Source organism: Nycticebus coucang, chromosome 22, assembly GCF_027406575.1.
Source record: "Nycticebus coucang isolate mNycCou1 chromosome 22, mNycCou1.pri, whole genome shotgun sequence".
Taxonomy (NCBI): Eukaryota; Metazoa; Chordata; class Mammalia; order Primates; family Lorisidae; genus Nycticebus; species Nycticebus coucang.
Window position 1 is genome coordinate 8,676,396 of NC_069801.1, and position 20,815 is coordinate 8,697,210.

The window sequence follows — 20,815 nt, forward strand, 5'->3', positions numbered from 1 at the left end:
AGAAAATGAAAAAAAGCTGGGTGTGTGGCAGGTGCCTGTAGTTACAGCTACTAGGGAGGCTGAGGCAAGAGAATTGCTTGAGCCCAAGAGTTTGAGGTTGCTGTGAGCTGTGATGCCAGGGCACTCTATGGAGGGCAACATAGGGAGACTGTCTCAAAAAAAAAGGCTCAGCGCCTGTAGCTCAGTGGCTAGGGTGCCATCTGCCTACACCAGAGCTGTCCTGGTTTGAACCCAGCCCAGGCCTGCCAAACCAGAATGATAACTACAACCAAAAAAATAGCCAAGCGTTGTGGCCGGCATCTGTAGCCCCAGATACTTCGAAAGCTGAGGGAAGATAATTGCTTAAGCCCAAGAGTTGGAGATTGCTGTGAACTGTGATGCTCACAGGACGACAGCTTGAGACTGTCTCAAAAAAAAAAAAAAAAAAAAGACGTGTGTATTAGAGGGTGCCTGCCCAGGTGAGCTTACGGTATGCTTCTTTTTTTTTTCTCACTTTGTCTCCCTTGGTAGAGTGCTGTGGCGTTACAGCTCAACCTCCAGCTCTTGGGCTATGGCGATTCTCTTGCCTCAGCCTCCCAAGTAGCTGGGATTACAGGCGCCCACCACAACGCCTGGCTATTTTCTTTTTGTTGTTGTTCAGTTTGCCTGGGCGGGGTTTGAACCCTCCACCCTCGGTATATGAGATCAGCGCTCTACTCACCAAGCAACAGGCGCTGCCACCCCTTTTTTTTTTCTTTAAGATCATTGTGTACAGAGGGGGGGAAGCCTTTCCTAAAATAGAATCACAGGACATAGGAAGAAAAAAAAATCATTGTGTAAACACGAATGTGGTAAATTCTCACTGGGAGTTAGCACACTCCACAGAATAGTATGTTGGTGAAGGTGTGGGAACCCATGGCCTCAGTTATAGAAAGCCATCAATCCTGCCCCCTCAGGGAGACTGGGTGAGGTGAAAGGAAAGGACCAGACCTGCCTCCATCCCATCTGTGAAGTGGAGATGACCAAATAAACTGCCTCTAGTGGTTTTGAGGATAAATAAAGTTCATCCAGGGAAAGCAAGCCTGGTGCGTGACCCACAGTACGTGCTCAGGAAATGTAAAGCCATAGGGGTATTTTTGCTGCAAACGCAGGTATAATAGACATATATATTGGCCCATTTCTGTGAATGTTTCCAGAGGAGCAGTACCTGTAAGCAGATTCCCGGGTCCAAGAGAAGGCTCCTGACTCATGCTCTTAGCTCCCTTGCCTCTCTTAAAGACCCCAAGGTGGGGTGGAAGCAGGGCAGAGGGGTGGGGCTCACAGCCAAGAGTCTGCAACATAGCCATAGCCATAGCAAGGCACGGGGTGGGGGGTGTCCAGAGTAAGGACCTGGCATGAAGCTGCCAGGGTTTTGAATATTGGCCCTGCCTGGCATGGTGTCTCATGCCTGTAATCCTAGCACTTTGGGAGGCCAAGGTAGGTAGATTGCTTGAGCTCAGGAGTTCTAGACCAGCCTGAGCAAGAGTGAGACCTGTCTCTAAAAAAAACAATAGCTGGGCATTGTGGTGAGTGCCTATAGTCCCAGCTACTCTGGAGGCTGAGGCAAGAGAATCACTTGAGCCTAAGAGTTTGAGGTTGCATGAGCTGTAATGCTACAGCACTCTGAAGTGAGACTGTGTCTCAAAAAAAAAAGAAAAAATTGAATCTTGGCCCTGTCTCTTGCCAGCGAGTCAACTAACCTCCTAGGGCCTTGGTTTCTCCATCCATAAAATAGGAATCATAAGGGCGGCGCCTGTGGCACCGGCCCCATATACCGAGGGTGGCAGGTTCAAACCCGGCCCTGGCCAAACTGCAACAAAAAAAATAGCTGGGCATTGTGGCGGGCACCTGTGGTCCCAGCTACTCAGGAGGCTGAGGCAGGGGAATGCCTGAGCCCAGGAGTTGGAGGTTGCTGTGAGCTGTGTGACACCACGGCACTCTACCGAGGGCAATGAAGTGAGACTTTGTCTCTAAAAAACAACAGCAACAACAAAATAGGAATTGTAAGACAAAGTGGAATTGCTGAGACTTAAATTGGACAAAGACATGAAGCATTTTGCACAATGGCCTCCATTATTTCATTTATTTGTACTAGGAAACACAAAACACCAGTAAATTAAAAAAGCACAAAAGGGTGAAGTGATCCTGCTCTTTGGATATTCTTCCAGACATTCTATTCACTTACAGAGATAGATACAGACAGATATAGATACATATATATTTATAGTTTCCCTTTCACAGAAGCTATAGCGTATGACATGCAGGCGTCCTCAAACTACGGCCCGCGGGCCACATGCGGCAGTGTGATTGTATTTGTTCCCGTTTTGTTTTTTTAATTCAAAATAAGATATGTGCAGTGTGCATAGGAATTTGTTCACAGTTTTTTTTTTTAAACTATAGTCCGGCCCTCCAGCGGTCTGAGGGACAGTGAACTGGCCCCCTGTTTAAAAAGTTTGAGGACCCCTGATAATGCATACTTGTATCTGACTTTTTTCACTTAAGGGAACAGCTTGCAAATTCTAATATTATTATTATTAGGGGGGGCTAAGTCCCATGGGAGGTCACAGCCCATCTGGTAGCACAGAATGCAGCCATCCCACAGACGCCATTGTTCTTCCTGAGACCAGCAAAGGAAATGAGTAAAAGGGGAGAGTAAAAGTGAGAAAACCCCCTTGTGGCACTGGGCAGCTCCCCTCTACGGCAGCTGTCCTTTCTGTACCTTCTGTGTAGAGCAGAATCCTGTGCCTGTAACAGTCCACAGCATGTGCAGCACGTACCAGGAGTAACATCTGGATTGCAGCCACCACTGGTTAAAGAGACAGGCCCTCATTCTGGATGAACCTTGACAGGGTTCAAGTTCCAGCAATTTGGTGAAGGGAACAGGAAAGAGGGGCAAAGGGATAGAGGACAGGCTTTGCCAGAGCGAACCCTTTCTCTCGGAGAGGCCAGCAGTCTCTAAGATTGAGTCCCCTCCTGGCTTACATGCCCTGACTCTGGGGACTTGGGCATGAGACTCCCGCTGCCCGAGAATTTTCTTTTTCTGTCCAAAGAACATCATCATGGAGGTTCTCCTTGGACAGCAGCAAATGGGAAGTTAGAGCTGGGTTCCAGTGTTGCCTCCCATAACTGTGGTCCCACCTTAGCTGTGTGACATTGAGCAGGTTGTTTCATTTCTCTGAGCCCCAGTTTCCTCATTTCCCAAATGAGGGCAGTACTGCTTAGCTAGCCAGGCTGTTGTGAGCACAGAATGAGCTAGAGCTTTGAAAATCGAACCAGACAACACATGTTCATTCTCGTTCCTCTGTTCATCCTGGCATTTCCTCCTCCAAGGGACTGGAATCTCAGTCTGTGTCCTCCTGGCTCCAAAACATCCGGTGGATTCTGGCCCCAAGTCCTGTCCCCAGCTGCAGAAGTTCCCAGCCCTGAGTCCCAGCTGGGAGTTAGAGGCTCTGGATTTTGCTCACTCCTCTTCCCTTGACTTGCCTCGTGACCTTGAGTTTGCTGCTCGGTGTCTCTAGGTCTCATTTCTACCATCTGTACAATGAACAGATCACATGATCTCCAAATGATTTATTCATCTTCACAAAATAACATATGTTGCCAGGTGTGGTGGCCTAAGGTCTTGACACTTGGGAGGCTGAGACAGGAGAATTGCCTGAACCTGGGAGTTTGGAGGTACAGTGAGCAATGATCACACCACTGTACTACTGCAGTACAGCCTTTGTAAGAGTGAAACTCTGTCTCTAAAAAATAAATAGGTATGGCTGGATGCGGTGGCTCATGCGTGTAATCCTAGCAGTCTGGAGTGCTGCCAGTAGCTCAGTGGGTAGGGCACCGGCCACATACACCCAGGCTGGAGGGTTCAAATAGGGCCCGGGGCCAGCTAAACAACAATGACAACTTCAACAACAAAAAAAGTCGGGTGTTGTGGCAGGTGCCTGTAGTCTCAGCTACTTGGGAGGCTGAGGCAAGAGAATTGCTTGAGCCCAAGAGTTTGAGGTTGCTGTGAGCTATGATGCCATAGCACTCTACTGAGGGTGACAAAATAAGACTCTGTCTCAAAATAAATAAATAAAATAAATAGAATAGAATAAAAAATAATGTGTTGGGGCTGAGCACAGTGGCCCACGCCTATAATCTTAGTACTCTTGAAGGCTAAGGTGGATGAATCACTTGAGCTCATGGGTTCGAGACCAGCTTGAGCAAAAGTGAGACCTGTCTCTAAAAATAGCTGGGTGTTGTGGTAGGCGCCTATAGTCCCAGCTACTGGGGAGGCTGAGGCAAGAGGATCACTTGAGCCCAAGAGTTTGAGGTTGCTAGGAGCTATGATGCCACAGGACTCTACTGAGGGCGACAAAGTGAGACTCTGTCTCAAAAAGAAAAAAAAAGTGTTAATTTTGTTTGAATTGTACAAATAGCATATGTTTATTCATTGAAAAAAATAACAAACATAAATGAGAAAATTAAAACTACCTGAAAATATAATAATGTGTAAATACAGCAAGATAGAGAGAAATAATCCTACAAGCTGGAAGTAATCACTGTAAAGATTTGGCTGTAATTTTCTTCCAATGTTGTCCCTATGCACATCTACACAGTAAGAATATATATACATAAATTATATATATATATATATATTTTTTTTTTGCAGTTTTTGGCTGGGGCCAGGTTTGAACCTGCCACCTCCAACATATGAGGCAGGTGCCCTACCCCATTGAGCCACAGGCACCACCAGTAAGAATCTATTCTTACTGTGCGTGCTGCTTTTCCACTGCTTGTTTTGCTGCAGTGGGCAGTGTATATTCCTCCCTACAGCCATCTGAGTGCTGTTGGTCTCTTTCTTCCCAGCACTGAGGCCTGGCCTGCTCCATGTTCACTGACATCCAGGACATTCCTCTCTCTGTACTCCTTTCCCCTGTCCAGGGGAGCCCTGCAGTCCATGGTTGCACCAATCCCCCACTTCTCTGAACCCTAATCATCAGGAAAGAGGCTCCCAGGGCCGTCTGAGGTCTCTTGCAAGGAAGGAGGGGTTTTGTCTCGAGATGGATTGCCCCTAGCTGACATCTGGTCCAGAAGCTCTTGTTCCAGAGCCCCTTGAGATGTTTGTTGGGCTTTGAGTGTCTGTGAAGAGGCCTTTAACACGTTCGGTTCATTCATTTATTCATAGAACAATTAACCTCAGGAGCAAGACTGTCCCAGGCTCAGACATTGGCCTCCCAAGGGATGTAAAGACCAATGAAGGGAATCCCGTTAGGAGAAGGTGGAGACCGCACTTTCTGTGTTTCCAGCGGCCTGGCCACAGGGGCGTCCTCTGAACACATCCCTGGACACTCCAGGCTCACACCCTCACCCCTTGGGTTTGGGGGAGAACTAACGAAATCATAAGAGCTGACTTGCTGGGACTTGTCGCCCATGCAGTTCTAAGTTCGCTGCAGCTAATAACGTCATCGACCCGTGCAAGACCCAACGAACAGATGCTTATTATACGCCCTACTTTTCAGGTGAACAAACTGAGGCTCACGGTTATGGATAAAACAAAGCCTGGGCGCTGAATCTGGGGTGTAGGAATTGTGACCTCGCCCCCCTCTTCCCTTCCTCCTGGTGGTAGTGACCCGTCCCGCCCCCCCTCAAGGGGAGGGAGGGAGGAATGAGGGCCCCGGAGGAGGAACCTAGGAGCTGCAGAGACAAGCTGGAGCAAACTGCCTCAACTAGGCCAGGCCTCGGCTCCCGCACATCTGCAGGAAAACCCTCCCCGCGGGGCCCAGTGCGGGGGAGAGCGTAGAGGGGCGGGGCGGCACCGCCCCGGGGGCGGGCCCAGTGCGTGGCAGAGGGACCGCCTGCCCCGTCGCGAAGTTTCCAGTCCTGGGATCCTCCAGGTCGGCTGATCGTCTCCCGACCCCGGCCATGCGGCCCCTGCTGCTCCTGGCCCCGCTGGGCTGGTTGCTCCTGGCCGAAGCGAAGGGCGACACCAAGCCGGAGGGTGAGGGCGCGGCGGCCGGGTCTGGGAGCGGGGGCTGGGGCTGCCTCGGTAATGACCGACCTGAATGGAGGCCCGGGCTGGGGAGGGAGTCTGGGTTCCGGCTACTTGTCCACTTACTGGCTGGTGACTTGGACAAATCACTTCCCCTCTTGGGGCTGCAGTTTCTGCATTTATGTCCTGGGGAGGAGAGGTGACAGCTGAAGTCCCATTCAGCAGAGAGAGGCTCAAATGACAATGGTACTCCAAATAAAAACCAATAGTGGCTGCTATTTGTGGGGTGCTTACTAGGGGCCAGGCACCAGGTAAACATGATTGCTACCTTTGGAAGTGTTTCCTTCCATTATCTCCATTTGCCAGCTGGGCAAACTGAGGCTCCAGAGTTTATCTACTTGCCCAAGGCCACACAGCTTGTGAGCCTTGGAAACAGGACTCACATCCCTCACTCCCAGCCCAACTTAGAGCCTCATGACCTCACCTTGGTGGGGATAGGAGGGTAGAGGTAGAAGGTATGAAGTCTGCACTTTCATGAAAGTGTGTCCCTTGCGGTCTGCTTAGCTCCCTGCCAGGCTGGTCATCTCCTTAACTCACACATCAGGAAACTGAGGGTTGTTCTGCCCTCAGGGGCAGTTGGTCTGAGGTCAGCTGGACTCCCAGTCTAGTGCTCCTTCTGCTTCCTCAAGGCAGCTTGGATTTCATAGTGTGCCCCACTGTCCTGAGTGGGTGCTAATCTCCTCCGTGGCCCTCCCTGGCATGGGCCACCCCAAAGAGGGGGACAGTCCCAGCAAAGCAGAGCCAAACTAGCCCTCCCTGGCACCCTCTTCCCCTCAGCTTGCCTTCTTGGAGAGCCTAGAAGTTGTGTACCACCAGAAGGAACCCAGGCTCTGTGACCCTTGAGCTAGGGGAAAGGATAGGAGCCACCATTTCTTTTCTTTCTTTTTTTAGAGATAGAGTCTCACTTTGTCGCCCTCGGTAGAGTGCTGTGGCATCACAGCTCACAGCAACCTTCAGCTCTTGGGCTTAGGCGATTCTCTTGCGTCAGCCTTCTGAGTAGCTGGGACTACAGGCGCCCGCCACAACACCTGGCTATTTTTTTGTTGCAGTTTGGCCGGGGTCGGGTTTGAACCCGCCACCCTCGAAGGGGGCCGGCACCGTACTCACTGTGGCACAGGCGCTGCCCCGGAGTCACCATTTTTTGAGTACCACCTTCATGCCAGGTTGTGCCCACCATATCTCCACTCTGGTTGAATTGGTGGTGCTTATTCTCCAGGCAGCTTGGGGTTCCAGCCTGCAGAACAGAGGTGATGCTACCTCACTCCCGGTGCTCTAGCAGGATCTCATGCGACCAGGCTAGATGGTAAGAGATAGCTTTTTTTTTTTGGATACAGAGTTTCAATTTGTTGCCCTCAGTAGAGTGCCCGGCTGTCATAGCTCACAGCAACCTCAAACTCTTGGGCTCAAGCAATCCTCTTGCCTCACCCTCCCAAGTAGCTGGGTCTATAGTTGCCTGTCACAACACCCAGCTATTTTTAGAGATGAGGTCTTGCTCTGGCTCAGGCTGTTTTTTTTTTTTTTTTTTTTTTTTTTGAGGCAGGGTCTCACTTTGTTGCACTTGGTACCCTGCTGTGGCATCACAGCTCACAGCAACCTCCAGCTCTTGGACTAGGGCAATTCTCTTGCCTCATTCTCCTGAGTACCTGGGACTACAGGCGCCCACCAAAGGCCCAGCTATTTTTTGTTGCATTTGCCACTTGTGTTTTAGCTGGCCTGGGCCAGGTTTGAACCCGTCACCCTCGGTATATAGGGCCAGCGCCCTACCCACTGAGCCACAGGCGCTGCCCCTCAGGCTGGTTTTGAACCTGTGAGCTCAGGTAATCCATCCACCTGGACTTCCCAGAGTGCTAGGATTTCAGGAGTGAACCACCACACCTGGCGAGAGGTCAGCTTGGTGACTGGCCCGTTAGAGGCCTCGGCAAAGGGCATTTTCTCTGTGGGGGCCAGGGCCCCAGCTCTCCTGCAGTGTCCCCCCTCAAAAACCTCATTGAGAGAGATGCTGAACACAGGGCTGGCTGGTCGAATTTGCAAAGGGCCCAGGGCCTGCATCCACAATTCGCAAAGGGCCCAGGGCCTGCATCCATTCACTGGCCAGTCTGAAGGGGGGAGGCACAGCCCTCGGCTCCCAGGGTTCCCTGTGTCCACCTCAACCTGCTGGAACTTCCAGACCAGCCTGGAAGACAGAAAAAGGTTTTTTTCTTTTGTAGAGACAGAGTCTCACTGTACCACCCTCGGGTAGAGTGCCATGACGTCACACGGCTCACAGCAACCTCTAACTCTTGGGCTTACGTGATTCTCTTGCCTCAGCCTCCCGAGCAGCTGGGACTATAGGCGCCCACCACAACACCCGGCTATTTTTTTTTGTTGTTGTTGCGCTTTGGCTGGGGCTGGGTTTGAACCCGCCACCCTCGGCATATGGGGCCGGCGCCCTACTCACTGAGCCACAGGCGCCGCCTGAAAAAGGTTTTCAATAAAGCGATATCCAATGTCCGTAGAGCTGAGGGGTGCGAAGCCAGGTGCTCAGGCCTTTTCTCCCTTTTGCAGAGGCTTCTAGCAGGCCCGCTGTTCACACCTTCCCTTCAGGCCTCAGCTTGGCTGCAGTGAGGGAAGGATAGTTACTGAGGTCAGGGGCTCAGCGGGGCTTAGGTGGGGTTCCGGGTGGTGCCCTTGCACTGCAGGGAATTGAAGTGCCCTGGGACACAGGCAGGTGGACTGGATGGTATGGGGGATGGGTCTGAGGAGGCCTGAATGGGTGGCCCCCTGGAGGTCGAGATTGGCTCTCAAGTGCCAGGTATCACCATCTCCTGCCATTCTGCCCGATCCTGTTTGTGCTTTCCGTATAAGCCTGGGGTCATAATAGAGGCCAGAGGGTGGGGGGATAAGCTTCATTCAGTCCCACCTCCCCAGAGAGTAGACTGGGTATGTCATGACTGTGCTTGACACTTGAGGCCACACCTCGACCATCCGCTCCCTTGCCTGGCCTGGAACCACTTGGGTAGGAGGGGTGTCAGTGGGCACAGCCAAATCAGAGCTGATTCAGTGCCTTTCTAGGACGCAGAGGTTCTCTTCTTCCAGGAGCCTCCTCATCCTCCCCAAGCCTCCTTGTTCAGCCTTTCCACATCCTCCTTGTTCTCAGTAAGGCGATCATGCTCCATCCCTGCCTCCCAGAGCAGCACCTGCCCAGGCAGCTCTCCCACCTTGGGGGAGGCTCCCTAGGCCAGAACCCACACCAGCACAGGCAAACCGCTAAACACTTTACCCCAGACATCAGCTCACCAAATCCTCATGAGGTCTCTGAAGGGAGATACTATTATTATCTGTATTATTCCTATTATACAGATGAGGAAACTAAGGTGCAGAGAGGCTAAGTTCTTTGCCAAGCAATCTATCTTTATCACCTTCCCCTCCCTCCACTGTCTCTCTTATATCTCTTCTAACCCTGTCATGGATTCATCTGTCTGGGGAAATCATTGCTGGACTTTGGGCAGCAGGTGGGGAGGGCTTAGAGCTATGAGTGCCAGCTCTGATGCTGGCCCTGGCCTTAGCCCAAGGCAGGCTGGTGGGACCAGACAGAACCAGGCGGTGTCCTGGTACTCAAAATCAAATATTCCAGTTCCACGTCCTGAGAGTTGCTGGAGCTCTGGCTGGGCCTGACAAAAATCTGGGAAAAGACTTTACCGCGTGATTGGAACTGAGTGCCCCTGTGGGGGAGGCCTAGGAGAAAGTGGCTGGAAATGCTGGATTCAGTCTGAGCTGGGAATCTCTGGCATTTGGGGATGTAGGGCTCTTGGGCAGGGAAATCGTGAGGTGCATGGGAGGCCAGGCACAGATGCTAGCTCCTATAGTCCCAGCTACTAGGGAGGCTGAGGCCAGAGGATCGCTGGAACCCAGGAGTTGGAAGCTTCAGTGAGCTATGATTGCTTCACTGTGCTGTGCCCCAGCCTGGCAACAGGAGGAGATCCTGTCTCTGAAAAACAAACAAAGAAAAAAAAAAAAGGTGCCTGTAGTTCAGTGGTTAGGGCACTGGCCACGTGCTCTAGGGCTGGTAGGTTCCAACCCAGCTGGGCCTGCTAAACAACAACAACAAAAATAGATGGGCATTGTGGTTGGTGCCTGTAGTCCCAGCTACTAGGGAGGCTGAGGGAAGAGAATTGCTTGAGCCCAAAAGTTTGAGGTTGCTGTGAGCTATGACGTGACGGCACTCTACCGAGGATGACAAAGTGAGACTCTGTTTCAATTAAAGAAAAACAAGCGGGCAGCGCCTGTGGCTCAGTGAGTGGGGCGCCAGCCCCATATGCTGAGGGTGGCGGGTTCAAACCCAGCCCCAGCCAAACTGCAAAAAAAAAAGAAAAAAAGAAAAACAAGCTTGGGCATTTGGAGTTCCAGCTCATTGCCATCTCACTTTAAGGTTTTGTAACCTGAGGCAGGTTCTTCAGCCTCTCTGTGCCTCAGTTTCCACACATGTAGAAGGGAGCATCTACGTCATAGGGTTGGTGGTTAAATGGGATGATGAACACAACATGCTTGATACAGCTCATGGCATCTCATAAGGTTCAACTGGTAGTAGCTCTGAGCAAAATCACACTCCCACATTTCTGCTTAAGACCAGGGAGTATACGCCATGCCTTGGTCATGCTCAGTCCCAACCACAGTGAAGGAGAGGGAGACCAAGGAAATAAAGATGAGACTCTGACCCAGCAAAGGGAGAAGGAGCAGGTTTGGACCAATAGGTCAACTGCTGGGCAAACCAAGACTGCCCATGCAAAGGCGTGATCCCAGGAGGGGAGGAGGCCAGGAGGGCTTCCTGGAGGCGGTGTCCTGGGGGCCTCTTTAGAAGAAGAAATGAGTATTGTGGGCAGGTCAAGGGAATGAGTTGCAGGCTGGGTTTACTGAGGTTGTTTTTGTGGGGGTGTTGAGAGGTGATGCCAGGGTCCCTTGGGGAGAGGCTTGGAGTTTTCCTGCTGTGAGCCGCCTCCCAGACCCCTGCATTGGAGCCCAGAGTCAGAGGACCAGGGTCATAGATTAGACCAGTGATTCCTAAATGTGGCTGGCATCAGAAATTACCTGGGAAAAGTAGAAAAAACCCAGGCTCCTGGGCTCACCTCAACCCCCCAGCCCTGGGGCCCGGGAACCTGCATTTCACAGCCCTCCTTGTGATGTGGGTGGATAGCCAGGTTTGGGACCCTCTAAGTGGTGGGATGCTCAGCCAGGGAGGAAGGCTCTGTGGTAGCCCAAGGGATCCAAGGGTTTGTGAGGGCCTTGGCAGTGAGGAGGAAAACGGGAGAGAGAGGCTGAGGCATGGAGGGAGAGGGGCTCTGCATGGCCTCAGGCCCTCCCTGCTAACCTAGCTAGACAGTTTTTTTCCTTAGACAGATGGAGAGACAGGGCCCTTCCAGCAGATGGCCTGGCCACCATCCCAGGCCTGGGCAATGCAAACAGTTGGATCAGAGGGGACTCTGGGTCTAGGCTTCATGTGGCCAAATCCTGGTGCTGCCACTTCTTGACTCCCTTTAACAAGTTGCTAACCATCCCTTTTTTTTTTTTTGTGGACACAGAGTTTCACTTTATTGCCCTCGGTAGATTGCCGTGGCGTCACACAGCTCATAGCAACCTCCAACTCCTGGGCTTAAGCGATTCTCCTGCCTCAGCCTCCCGAGCAGCTGGGACTACAGGCGCCCGCCACAACGCCCAGCTATTTTTTTTGTTGCAGTTTGGCGGGGCCTGGGTTTGAACCCACCACCCTCAGTGTATGGGGCCAGCGCCCTGCTCACTGAGCCACAGGCGCCGACCTTTTTTTTTTTCTTTTTGCAGTTTTTGCCGGGGGTCAGGTTTGAACTCGCCACCTCCGGTATATGTGGCTGGTGCCCTACTCCTTGAGCCACAGGTGCTGCCCACCATCTCTTTTTTTTTTTTCTTTTTTTATTATTATTATTTTTTTCTTTTTTGAGACAGACTCTCGCTTTGTTGGCCTGGGTAGAGTGCCATGGCATCAGAGCTCATAGCAACCTCAAACTCTTAGGCTTAAGGGATCCTCTTGCCTCAGCCTCCCAAGTAACTGGGACTACAGGCGCCCACCACAAGGCCCAGCTGTTTTTAGAGACTAGGTCTCACTCTTGCTCAGGCTGATCTCTATCTCCTGAGCTCAAGCAATCCACCTGCCTTGGCCTCCTAGTGTGCTAGGATTACAGACATGAGCCACCTTGCAGGCCTTTTTTTTAAAAAAAAAAAAAAAAAAAACCAGAATCTTGGACTGGCACAGTGGCTCATGCCTGTTATCCCAGCAATCTGGAAGGCTGAGGTGGATGGATCGCCTAAGCTCAGAAGTTCGAGACCAGCCTGAGCAAGAGTGAGACCCTGTCCCTAAAAATAGCCAGGTGTTGTGGCAGACACCTGTAGTCCCACCTACTTGAGAGGCTGAGGCAAGAGAACTGCTTGAGCCCAAGGGTGTGAGGTTGCTGTGAGCTATGTGACACCACGCCACGGCACTCTACGGGGTGGGGGGCAACTAAGTGAGACTGTCTCAAAAAAAACAAAACAAAACAGAATCTTACTCTGTTATACAGGCTAGAGTGTTGTGGCCTCAACCTAGCTCACTGCAACCTCAGACTCCTGGGTTCAAGCAATCCTCCTGCTTCAGTCTCCCAAGTAGCTGGGTCTACAGGTACCTGCCACAATGCCCAACTAGATTTTCTATTTTTTTCAGTAGAGATGGGGGCCTCCATCTTATTCAGGCTGGTCTGAAGCAATCGTTCTGTCTCAGACTCCCAGAATGCTAGGGTCACAGGCATGAGCCATGCACCCAGTTGGAGTTGCTCACCATCTCTGAGCCTCAGTTCCCTCACTGGAAAAGGGAGCAGGGATTATCATATGTAAGTGCTTAGAACAGCATCAGGTGTTCAGAAAGTGCTTGATAAAAGTTCACTGATATTGTTCCTGTTATTTGGAAGCAGGAATTCAAGAAAGGAGTCTGGAGACACGTGTCCCCATTCCCCTTCCCCCATCCCTGTTGCTGGACTTCAGGAGTCTGTTTCCATTGAGACTGTTGAATTTCACCTCCCCCATACAAGCTCACACACACACACACACACACACACACTCAGACACACAGGCTGGCTTTTTCCATCCATGAAATGTGATACTCTTCCTGTCCCCAGCAGCCCCCTGTTGACAAGAATGCCTCAGAACTGGTGACTCTGGCTTTTCTCACTTAAAGGACAGACTTAACCATCCTGGCAGGAGCTGGGGAGCCCTTCCCCAAGTGTGGGCAGCACCCCTCTTTTCTGGACCCCAGGGTCAGGTGGTGAGGTCTCTCTTCTCCACACCTGCCTGCTGAACCCAACCCCTCCTGCCCCAGGTCCCTGGGCCCACCTCCAGCTGATTGCTGCCAATCTCTGCTTGGCTGTCCGGTGCCAGCCCCCTGCTCTGGGGCCAGCAGCCTATGAGGGCTGCCACCAGCTCTGGCAAGCTGGACCCCTTTGTTCTTTTAGTCCAGGCTCTTCCTGACTTCCCAGCTGTGGATGGAGGGCGGGCCTTAACCTGCCTGCTGCCGACCTGGCCTCTGGGTGGGTCTTTGCAACCCCAAAATTGTGAGACCTGTGCCCTTAGGGAATCAAGACGCACACAGGGAAACAATAATGGGCTCTGAAAGTGGGTCCTGCCTCAGAGTCTCAGAGGCCAGAGAGAGCAGGAGAAGGCTTCCTAGAGGTGTAGAGGAAGGGGAGTCACTGGCTGGCTCTCAGATCTGGAGGGAGGGTTAGATGAGTAGGACCCAGAGAGAAGCATGGCAGGAGAGAGGAGTCCAGCAAGGAGAGACCCCCAGCTGGAGGAAGGCCCATATGGTGGTGGGGATGAGCATCTCACCCAGCTGGATCAGGGAGGGCCTTGAATTCCAAGGCAAGATATTTGCCTCTTGTTACTCAGCACAAGTTGTAGCTCTTAGCATTTGCTAAACATATCAGTGAGGATGTTACATGCCTGGTCTCATTTAATTAGTCCAACAGCCCTGGGAAGTTGGTACTATTATCATGGCTTCTTTATAAGTAGAAGCTGAGTCTCAGAGAGGACAGGGACTTGCCTAAGGTCACAAAGCTGGTACAGAGGAGAGCTGGCTTCTGACCAGGCAGGCCAGCTCCAGACTTCTCACTTCTTAGAGAACACAGCCTCGAACTGGGCTCTGGGAGGGTCCCAGAAATGCTGTCTAGGGAGTTGTTTCTAGTAGGTTCTGTTGCAGAGGTAACGCCAGCCACACTTTAGAGCCTTGGAGGGGTCCGTTGTGAAGAAGCTAATAACAGCCTCTCTGATCAAAGGCCAGGAGTGGACTGATGGAGAGATTTCAAGTCAGTTTTCATGCCAGGCCAACTCTCATTGGCCGTATCAATCTGAGGCATGGTATTGGGAGAATCAGGGCCAGCGAGAAAGACTATGGATGAATTAGCAATGTCTACTCTGGGTGCAGGTGTGGAGAGCAGGGGGACCCCTGAGCAGTTCCTGGCCTAATGTTGAGCTCTGGCTGGAGAGATCCTCCTGATGGTTAGCATTCAGAATAAATCCTACCCTCTGTCCCTGTACCCAGCCTGAGCTCTATAGAGCCAGAGACTTAGTCTCACACTGCAGGGTGCAGACAGGATGTGGTTTCCTGTAGGACCTGCTCCTTGACACGTTGGTCAGTTACCTGGTGGAAGGAGCCCTGGAGGGGATTGGGAGACCCAGTTTAGGTCCCTGTTCCTGAGTGAGATCTAGTTCATCCCATTCTACCTGGGCCCTTGTCTGCAGTAGGTTGATGTGAAGACCCAGGCTGCTAGGCTTTGACAGGCCACTGGGAGCAGTGACCTCCTCCTCCCCCCTGCCACCTCCCCTCTGCCACCTCCCCTCATCCTGCATTCCTTTCCCTACCCTGCTTCTGCTTGCAGACAAGCTCTTAGTCCTCACAGTGGCCACTAAGGAGACTGAGGGCTTCCGCCGCTTCAAGCGCTCAGCACAGTTCTTCAACTACAAGATCCAGGTAAGTGGCTTCCTGGGCTGGGCAGAAGCAGTGAGGGTGGTAGGAGAATCCAGGAGCTGCAGTCCTCCTTCGCAGACTGCCAGGACCCCTGAGACAGGCGTAGGACCACAGGGGAGGCTTCTAAAAGCCTGGAGGATGAAAATGAGTCAGTTGGGAAATGGAAGAGGTGGCAGAGACCACAGCATGAGCAAAGTCTAGAGGTGAGCGAGAGGGAAAGTTGAGGCTAGAGAGGAACAGAGCCGTGTCAGACAGTTAGTGTGCAGAAGACTCCAAGACTGGCCTGAGAGGCTAGGTTAGAGGGTAGGGCTCGGGCATCAGCCTTTCCACAAATTCTGCCCTGCCACGTGATTTTGGGATGGAGATCTTTCCTATATTAACACTGCTCTAAAGAAACATGAACTAATGTCCAGTTACCGCGGCATGGATTTGTCCTCTGCATGCCCTTCATGGGGCTGAGCCCCATTTGGCTGAGTATTCTGAGTGCTTCCTTACGTCAGGCACAATGTTGAGCACTGAGGATAGAGTGATGGACGATACAGACCATGTCATTGCCTACACAGAGCTAGGCATTCAGGCAGAAAGTGTATTAGCTCCCATGAATGAGGAGTGAAGCAGAGGGTTGCTTCAGGCATAGCTGGATCTAGGGGCTCGAGCAGCAACGTGAGGCCTTTGTCTTTCCATCTCTAGACCCTGTTTGTTTTCATTTGCAGACATGCTCCCTAGAGGTGGTGGTAGGATGACTACTGGTCACAGACACACATGCCTCTATTTGTCAACCTCAGCAGAATAAGACAGCTTTTCCTTAATTTTAACAAAATAATCTCAGAGAAGCTCCGATAGGCCATGCTTGGGTCATGCACTCAAATCTCTAGCTGTGGGAGAGGCAGGAGGGATGGGACATTCTGATTGGCCATGCATGGTCATATGACCACCAGGAGCCAGGTCCTCACATGTGGGTAGAAATGATTCTCCATGGAGCAGGTCAGAGGTGCTGGATAAGCAGAAGGAAATAGCTGGGGATAAAAATTAGACTGAAAAAATAATGCTTCACCAAAAGCCAATGTTAAGGGGCTTTTCTCTTCAGGCTCTTGGCCTGGGAGAGGACTGGAAGGTGGAGAAGGGGATGTCAGCAGGTGGAGGGCAGAAGGTCCGGCTGCTGAAGAAAGCTCTGGAGAAGCACGCAGACAAGGAGGACCTGGTCATTCTCTTCACAGACAGGTAGGTGGGCTGGGGGTTTCCTGGCTTGGATCCCCCAACAGAGAGAGAGAAGAATATTCTAAAGTAAGGCCCACACAGAACACGGGGGAGGAGGTGACTGTAGCTAAGGTTGCATCCAGTTTTAGGGGGTCTGTGAACCTTAGGATGAGACCCTCTGTTATAGTGCATTCCCAGTCTTGGCGAAAAGGTGGAAGGGAGTGGAAATGATGCTTTGAGTGTGAGGAGAATGTTGGTTTATGGGGACCATTTCTGCCCAGGATAGAGTAGACACATGGCAGGTAAGGCTAGAGGTAGTGGGGCAGACCCATTTCCCAGATGGGGGCCCAGGGCTGGCATGGGAGGAGGGGGGCTTGAGAGTATGACCCCGGTCCCTCCTGCCTGTGCCCTCCCTGGGGTCCTGCTCACCTCTGCCCTGCCCCTTCTTCCCCCTGCTCTGGCCGCAGCTACGACGTGCTGTTTGCATCAGGGCCCCAGGAGCTCCTGAAGAAGTTCCGGCAGGCCAGGAGCCAGGTGGTCTTCTCGGCCGAGGAGCTCATCTATCCAGACCGCAGGCTGGAGGTCAAGTATCCGGTGGTGTCTGATGGCAAGAGGTTCCTGGGGTCTGGAGGTAAGAGGCCCATCAGCAGGGCCCATCTACTGCCTTCATGAGGACCCCCCATCCCTGACGATCACATGGGTGCCTCACAGGTCTCCAGTACAGAATGTCCTGAGCAGGGCTCCTGGGTTTTCAACCACAAACCTGCTCTTTGTGCAATCTTCCTCATCTCATGAAGCAGCCACCGTCCGCACATGTGGAAGCCAGGAATCCCTTGCCTCCCCCCCTTGCCCTCTCTCGCCTCCTATCCATCTTGAGTCACATTCCTACTGATGCTGCCCTTTTTTTTTTTTTTTTTTGAGGCAGGGTCTTGCTCTGCCCCACCCAGGCTGCAGTGCAGTGGCACAATCATAGCTCACTGCAGCCTCAAACTCCTGGTCTTTTTTTTTTTTTTTGTAGAGACAGAGTCTCACTTTATGGCCCTCGGTAGAGTGCCGTGGCCTCACACAGCTCACAGCAACCTCCAACTCCTGGGCTTAAGTGATTCTCTTGCCTCAGCCTCCCGAGCAGCTGGGACTACAGGGGCCCGCCACAACGCCCGGCTATTTTTTTGTTGCAATTTGGCCGGGGCTGGGTTTGAACCCGCCACCCTCGGCATATGGGGCTGGCGCCCTACCGACTGAGCCACAGGCGCCGCCCCAAACTCCTGGTCTTAAGCCATCTTCCTGCCTCAACCTCCGACGGTACCCCACCATGCCCAGCTAATGTGTTCTATTTTTGTAAAGATGGAGTCTCACTATATTGCCCAGGCTGGTCTTGAACTTCTGGCCTCAAAACATCCTCATACCTTGGCCTCCCAAAGTGCTGAGATTAGAGGCATGTGCCACCATGTCCACCTAATTTTTTCATTTTTTCTTTTTGCTTTCAATTTCAGCTGGCTTTCACTCTTCTTAGTTTGAAGTTGTTTCTTTTTTTTTCTTATTTTCTTTTTTTTTCTGTTCTTCCTTCTCTTGCCCTTTGCCTCCCAAGTAGCTGGGATTACAGGCGCCCACCAGAATGCCTGGCTTTTTTTTTTTTTGATAGACAGAGTTTCACTCTGGCTCACTCCTGCTCATACTGGTCTCAGGAAATCCACCCACCTCGGCCTCCCACAATACTGGGACTATAGGCATGAGCCACCACAACTTGGCCTTTTCATTTTTTTCTCTTCTTGTGTTTTTTTTGTTTGTTTGTTTTTTTTTGTAGAGACAGAGTCTCACTTTATGGCCCTCGGTAGAGTGCCGTGGCGTCACACAGGTCACAGTAACCTCCAACTCCTGGGCTTAAGCGATTCTCTTGCCTCAGCCTCCCGAGCAGCTGGGACTACAGGCGCCCGCCACAACGCCCGGCTATTTTTTGGTTGCAGTTCAGCCAGGGCTGGGTTTGAACCCGCCACCCTTGGTATATGGGGCCGGCACCTTAACGACTGAGCCACAGGCACCGCCCTCTCTTCTTGTTTTTTTAGAGACAAAGTTTCATTATGTCATCCTCGGTAGAGTGCCAGGGCATCACAGCTCACAGCAACCTCAAACTCTTGGGCTTAAGATATTCTCTTGCCTCAGCCTCCCAAGTAGCTGGGACTATAGGCACCTGCCACAATGCCCGGCTATATTTTTAGAGACAGGGTTTAGCTCTTGCTCAGGCTAGTCTCCAACTCCTGAGCTCAGGCAATCTCAGAGTTCAGCCACCGAGAATGCGAGGATTATAGGCATGCGCCACTGCACCTGGCTGGCACCAAGCAGTTTAGTAGTCACCATTGGTCTTTCTCTGGAGGGTGCGCAGGAGTATATCAGTGCATAGCATTCACTGGCAGGCCTGTCCCAGACTGTAGGTCCACCCATTAATCCAGGAGGACTTATGGGAGGAGGCAGGGTTTGTGGGTAAGGGAATGAGAGGTGGATGACAAGAGAGGGTGCGAGGAGGACCCTGGCTTAGAGGCAGGAAACTAAATGTCTGTCCTGGCGTCTGCCCATCCCCAGGCTTCATTGGTTATGCTCCCAATCTCAGCAAAATGGTGGCCGAGTGGGAGGGCCAGGACAGCGACAGCGACCAGCTCTTTTACACCAAGATCTTCTTGGACCCAGAGAAGAGGGTAAGAGGCACCAGGCAGTCCGGGAGGGGGTGGGCGATCCTGACTGTGGATCCTGCCAGCTAGGCTGCATGGGGACAGTCCCTCTGGCTTGAACCCATTTGGGCTGCTCTGACAAACTGTTAGGGAGCCTAGAAACAGCAGTCACTTATTCTCCGCAGTTCTGGGCCAGTATGCTCAGGTTCTGGTCAGAGCCTTCTTCCTGGTTCAGAGACTCTGACTGCCTGCTCTCCTCAGATGGTGGAAGGGACTGGGGAGCTCCCTGGGCCTCTCTGCAAGATCATTACTCCCATTCACCAAGCCTCCACCTTCACAACCTTATCACCTCTCAAAGGCCCCTCCTCCCACAGTTCCCATTCATTCATTGATTCACTCATTTGTTCAGCAGCTATTTATTGAGGGCCTAATGTATGTGAGATACGGTGTCAGGTATGGGGGGATGTGGCAGTGAACAAGCCAGCGGGGGCCTCTGCCTCTGTGGACCCTCATTCTAGTCAGGAAGATGAGGGTTGTACAGCCTCACATCAGGCAGAGGTTGACAGGCTGAGTTGGCTTTCTTTCATCCTGCCTGCGGTGGGGAGGTGCTGATTGAGACTTTGGCTGGACCTGGACCCCAAGAAGCCAGTCAGCCAAGCCTGTCATGGAGCAGAACCAGGGTAGCCCCAGAGCAGCCAGCCGGGTCCCCTGGGCAGACAGGAGACTCAGGGAGTCCTTGCAGATCAGGATTCTTGGATTCTGGCCTGCTTACTCCTCACCCTCAATCTTTATGTTGTATGACCTTAGGTAAGTTACTTCTCTTCTCTGGCCTCTGGCTTTTATCAGACATAAAATGAGGCAGCAAGACTTATGCAGTGGAAACTATGAACTTGATGTTTTTTTTTTTGTTTGTTTTTTTAGTGACAGAATCTCACTTGGTCACCCTCAGTAGAGTGCCATGGTGTCATAGCTCACAGCAACCTCAAACTCTTGGGCTTAAACAATTCTCTTGCCTCAGCCTCCTAAGTAGCTGGGACTACAGGTGCCCGCCACAACGCCCGGCTATTTTTTGGTTGTAGTTGTCATTGTTGTTTGGCAGGCCCGGGCTGGATTCAAACCCACCAGCTCTGGTGTATGTGGCTGGCACCCTAGCTGCTGAGCTACAGGCGCCGAGCCTTATTTTTAATTTTAATTTTAATTGTATTTATTTATTTATTTAGAGACAGAGTCTCACTTTGTCGCCCTCTGTAGAGTGCTGTGGCATTATAGCTCACAGCAACCTCCAGCTTAGGTGATTCTCTTGTCTCAACCTCCCAAGTAGCTGGGACTACAGGCACCCGCCACAACGCCTGGCTATATTTTTATTTTTACTTTTTGAGACAGAGTCTCACTTGGTCACCCTTGGTAGAGTGCTATGGTGTCATAGCTCACAGTAACCTCAAACTTTTGGGTTCAAGTGATCCTCTTGCCTCAGCCTCCTAGGTAGCTGGAACTACAGGTACCTTCCACAACGCCTTTCTATTTTTTTTTTTTTTTTAGCGACAGTCTCACTTTATCACCCTCGGTAGAGTGCCATAGAGTCACAGCTCACAGCAACCTCCAGCTCCTGGTCTTAGGCGATTCTCTTGCTTCAGCCTCCCAAGTAGCTGGGACTACAGGAGCCTGCCACAATGCCCGGCTATTTTTTGTTGCAGTTTGGCCAAGGCGGAGTTTGAACCCACCACTCTCCGAATATGGGGCCGGTGCCCTACCCACTGAATCACAGGCGCCGCCCTGCTTGTCTATTTTTTTTAGAGACAGAGCCTCAGACTGGCTCAGGCTGGTCTTGAACCTATGAGCTCAGGTAGTCCACCCATCTTGGCTTCCCAAGTGCTGGCATTACAGGCATAGCCACTGAACCTGGCCTGA

General features: G+C 51.8%; 1 protein-coding gene across 1 annotated transcript in view; it reads left to right on the forward strand.

The window, feature by feature from the left end:
- The first annotated feature begins 5,823 nt into the window (after positions 1-5,823).
- Positions 5,824-20,815, forward strand: part of PLOD1 (procollagen-lysine,2-oxoglutarate 5-dioxygenase 1) — a 33,434-nt gene continuing 18,442 nt past the window's right edge. Inside the window, exons 1-5 of the mRNA XM_053575666.1 lie at positions 5,824-5,998; positions 14,959-15,050; positions 16,135-16,268; positions 16,712-16,875; positions 18,822-18,934. Coding sequence (XP_053431641.1) covers positions 5,923-5,998; positions 14,959-15,050; positions 16,135-16,268; positions 16,712-16,875; positions 18,822-18,934 — 579 coding nt within the window. The 5' untranslated portion in view covers positions 5,824-5,922. The remainder of the gene's footprint in view (positions 5,999-14,958; positions 15,051-16,134; positions 16,269-16,711; positions 16,876-18,821; positions 18,935-20,815) is intronic.